General features: G+C 39.8%; 1 protein-coding gene across 1 annotated transcript; it reads left to right on the top strand.

The window, feature by feature from the left end:
- The first annotated feature begins 575 nt into the window (after positions 1 to 575).
- On the top strand, positions 576 to 1,991 carry LOC131225510 (vinorine synthase-like). The gene has a single exon (XM_058221047.1). The coding sequence runs from the start codon at positions 670 to 672 to the stop codon at positions 1,957 to 1,959; it is 1,290 nt and encodes a 429-aa protein (XP_058077030.1). The 5' UTR covers positions 576 to 669; the 3' UTR covers positions 1,960 to 1,991.
- Positions 1,992 to 4,395: the final 2,404 nt, after the last annotated feature.

Genomic DNA, 4,395 nt, shown 5'->3' with positions numbered 1-4,395 from the left:
TCCAAATCAATTGCATTGCTGCCTGTCACAAGTAAAAGGATCCGCATTTCTACTCCTGGCAACAATTGTAGAATGAATATGGATCTTTTTTTGTCACAAGGAGTACAATCGTAGCATTGTCGGCCCTGCTGCTTTAAAAGCAGGATGTGTTGATGTGATGTGCCGCAGTTAAACTGCGACGTGCAGAATTTTTCGGCCTGCAATGAAGGATCCAGATTCTTGTGGAATTAGCTTACTCTACAGCGAAGATGTGGGGAGATTGATCCAAAGCACAGGTGGGTCACACCATATTGTTTTCAGGCCATTCAATTCATTCCTAAGTTGCACCTCACAAGGATGAATTAGATACCTAAAAAATAGGCTACTCCAAAACTCAAGTGGGCCACACCATGTTATTTAGTGTTTTCAAGCATGATTTACATGGTGTTGATCATCACAACATTGGATGTGTCTGAGTTTTGACATTCAAGGAGAATATGAAGGGGTGCACATGATGATTGGAGTGAATATCATCCACACAACACGGTTGGCCCACACACGTAGTTATAGAAAAACCAAAAGAAAAGCTAAAAACCTTGCTGAAGATCCGGCTTCAGCATAAGAAGTCAATACCTGTTAACAGAAGAAGCCCAAACAGAGCATTTTCTTGGAATTTTGGAAGTCTGTGAGATGTGGAACGTTGAAATCATCTCCCTAGAAACCATCAAGCCATCTTCTCCAACTCCACAGCACCTTTGCAGACTCCAGCTATCCTTGCTAGACCAGCTCAGCCCTAGGATCTACATCCGCCTTGTTCTCTTCTACTCCAAAAATGACAGCAGCCCAGTTCAGAAATCTCACCAACTGAAGAAATCTCTATCAGAAACCTTAACTCGCTTCTACCCGCTAGCTGGACGGATAGAAGGAAACAGCTCGGTTGAGTGCAATGACATGGGTGTCGATTTCGTAGAAGCCCGAGTCGACGGTCAGCTCTCAGCGTTCCTCCAGATGCCCGATATCGAGAAAATCACTCAGTTTCTCCCATGTGATGCAACTCGCACGAGGTCAGGTAGAGACACGCTCCTGGCAATCCAAGCCAATGTTTTCGACTGCGGCGGACTGGCGATCGGTGTGGGTATTTCACACAAGATCTCTGATGGAGCTTCATGTTTCACATTCCTCAACGGATGGGCAGCTACTTCACGTGGGGCAGATGAAGCCATGGGCCCCACTTTCAACTCCGCCTCACTCTTCCCGCCGAGGGAAGTGCCAATATCCGCCGATAGCTCTATAATCACAGTAGAAGAGAATCTTGTAACGAAGAGGTTTGTTTTCGATGGATCAAAGATCGCCGCTCTAATAACTAGAGCTAGCAATGCTGTGGGGCCGACGCGTGTGGAGGCGGTCTCGGTGCTCATCTGGCGGTCCATCATGCGGGCTCGAGGAGAAGTGGGGTCCACAAGGGCATCCGCAGCGTTGCAGGCTGTATGCCTGCGTAGAAGGATGGTCCCACCATTGCCTGATAATTCCTTTGGTAATATCGTATCAGGTGCAATTTCATCAGTGGTGGTTGAAAAGTACAATGGAGACATGCAACACTACTTAGAAGGCCAGATGAGGGATGCAATAAGGAAAGTAGATGGTAATCATATTAGAAGATTGCAAGGGCCAGGTGGGCCCCAAGAGTCTCAAGGGCCTTTCAGAGCTCTAGGTGAGAAGTATTCTCATTGTGGTCTGGATCTATGCATCTTCAGCAGTTGGTGTAGATTTCCAATCTATGAAGTGGATTTTGGGTGGGGAAGGCCTATTTGGGTCAGTCAAGGACGCAATCATATCAGAAATAGCACTGTTTTGATGGGGACAAGATCAGATGATGGAATAGAGGCTTTCATTTGCATGGAGGAGGCAGAGATGTCTCGATTCCAACATGATCAAGAACTCCTTTCCTTTGCTTCCATTCCCACCGTTGGATTTCCTTGAATTTATTGTCCTTTGATGGGCATCATAGAAGGTCTTGAATATTTTAGGATAATTACAAGTGTTGCCGCAAATGCATCCTTTCGTGTTTGGCAGTAACACTACCTATCCATATCAGTCTATGTGAACAGCTCTATCTACAGTTTTGATTTTCATGTTATGTATTAATAGACGCCACACCAAATTAATTCTGTTTTTTTACCTTTTTTATTTTTTGTGGGTATAGAGTATTGAATTCGGTTGAATATAACTTGGAGCTAAAAAATTTAACTGTTGTCTAAAGCATGGTTGATATTTTAGCTGCAAGTCTAATACATGAGATGAATTGAATTGCATTGGATGGAATTAATACCATTATTACATAATAATTACATATGTGAAAATACAATGGCATTTTGACCATCTATATTTAAATTTTTTCTTTGGAGAAAAAAAAAAAAAACACCATTTTACGTGAAGCCAATATAAAAATAATATTAAAAATGTAATCAACATACTAAATTTCACAAGGTCACTTATATTTATATGCAACTAAGAGTGTAATGTGTAAAAGAACACGTATAGATGGATGGCGATTGGCGTGATTAAAACACTTGCGTCAATGTGGAGCTATGTAAATGTAGTGGATTTTCGAAATTTATCATAAATCCTATCATATCTTTCACTGAAATTGAAATGTTAAATATCTAAATTAATCCAATCATTTTTATCAATTCCAAAAACCGGATGAAATTTACATTGAAATCAAATTCATACCACTTAATCCTATATTCTAAACATACCCTACCAAAAACTTTAGAAATTTTAATTTTGAGCAAACCATGGAATTGGAAAGAGATGGACGTGTCATCCACCATTTAACATTATATGATGGTGTATATCCACCTAGGCTTAAAATCACCCTTTCCGTCTCTCCTCCTTTTCTAATTTCTATAACCATCCTTTTTCATTTCCTTTCTCCACATGTGCCGTATAAGCCACACAAACTTAAGTATAAAATAACTAAAATAAATAAAAATACTTAACGTGTCATACTGCCTGCAGAAATTTACTGCCTTGGTTAGGGGTCAGGGAACAATTTGAACGGTTTAGATTGGCATGGTTGACATTTGAATCATGGATGAGTTGTCACGGTTTAGCTGAGAGAAAAAAAAAAACTTAGATACTCTCGGAGAGTGTGAAGATGATACACGGGCACTTAGAAATTGCATACAAATCAAAAATAAAATGTTCAAATTATAGTTTCAGTTTAGATACATAAAGAACCAAAAATAACGCCTATTTGAATATGATATTGTGGGATTTGTAGACCTTTTATTGGACGGTTAAAACTGAGAACTATCCGTGGGTGCTATTTCAATAAACAAGCGTGTCCTAGAATCAGATGTTAATATCATTCAACCAATCTGATTTTGGGACTGTGAGTTAGTTACGGTGGGTCCCACAATTTAGTCGGTTCAATTTGAGTTATTATATGCTCTTGTATACAATTTCTAAGCGCCTGAGTATCGAGCCTCATACGCTGCTGAGTATCATATAACTCCCCATTCAGTGAACTGTAGCGTACGCAGGCACTGAGGATTGAGTTCGTTTTGCATCTGTCGCTACTCGGAATCCTGTGTATGTCGCCACTTACTGGGCCCAAAATCTGAGTAATTTGATGATCAGAACCGTCCAAATTATATAATATATGTTAAAAATCCTAATTAAATAAAATCTATACTGAATAGATGACTGTAATAATCACTATCTATTTAAAATAATAAAAAGTTTTCAAATGTCTTGCATTCATGACAAAATTTACAATCATTAATGAATTCAAAATGGTATTATAATAACTTATGCATAGAAGTAAAAGAAAATGAACGGTTCAGATCATTAGGAAGTCTCATCATGTAGGACCCAGAGGCTTGCGACACACGCTAGTTTTTCAGTCGTGATCGCGACAGAGACAAAACGAACTCTTTTGGAATTTACCGCATTTGGATTGCGGATGATGAAAGCACTTTGGGATTAACGCGTTTGTATTATGAAACTTGTGAATAACGCATTTGGACCTTGCAACAATGCGGATGCTATCCATGGCTGAATGGTAGGACCCACATACTAGAATTCATCCACCAATGTATACACGCGCCCGAATCCCATCCGTTCAAATCATTGGGCCCATTTTCAGTAGAACATAGACTAAAAATCACATTGACCAGACAATCCTACCCCTTCGATTTCTCCTCTTATTTTTACTATTAACCATTCATTTCATTATCAAAGGATTGGACGGTTGGAATTGTCCATTTAGTGTAAAAATTTGGGTATGATCCATCCACATCATTGGTTTAGATCTAGATGGTTTGGATTATATTACATTCCTGCCACGTGTAAGGTGGATGAGCTGCAGTTCACGTAGTGAGGTGCGGTAGAACGGACTTCAGCTTTTCC

Source organism: Magnolia sinica, chromosome 14, assembly GCF_029962835.1.
Source record: "Magnolia sinica isolate HGM2019 chromosome 14, MsV1, whole genome shotgun sequence".
NCBI lineage: Eukaryota > Viridiplantae > Streptophyta > Magnoliopsida > Magnoliales > Magnoliaceae > Magnolia > Magnolia sinica.
This window is presented reverse-complemented; position numbering and strand designations above follow the sequence as displayed.

Coding starts and splice junctions, on each gene's coding strand:
- LOC131225510 (XM_058221047.1), top strand. CDS start 670: ATGTGGAACGTTGAAATCATCTCCCTAGAAACCATCAAGCCATCTTCT.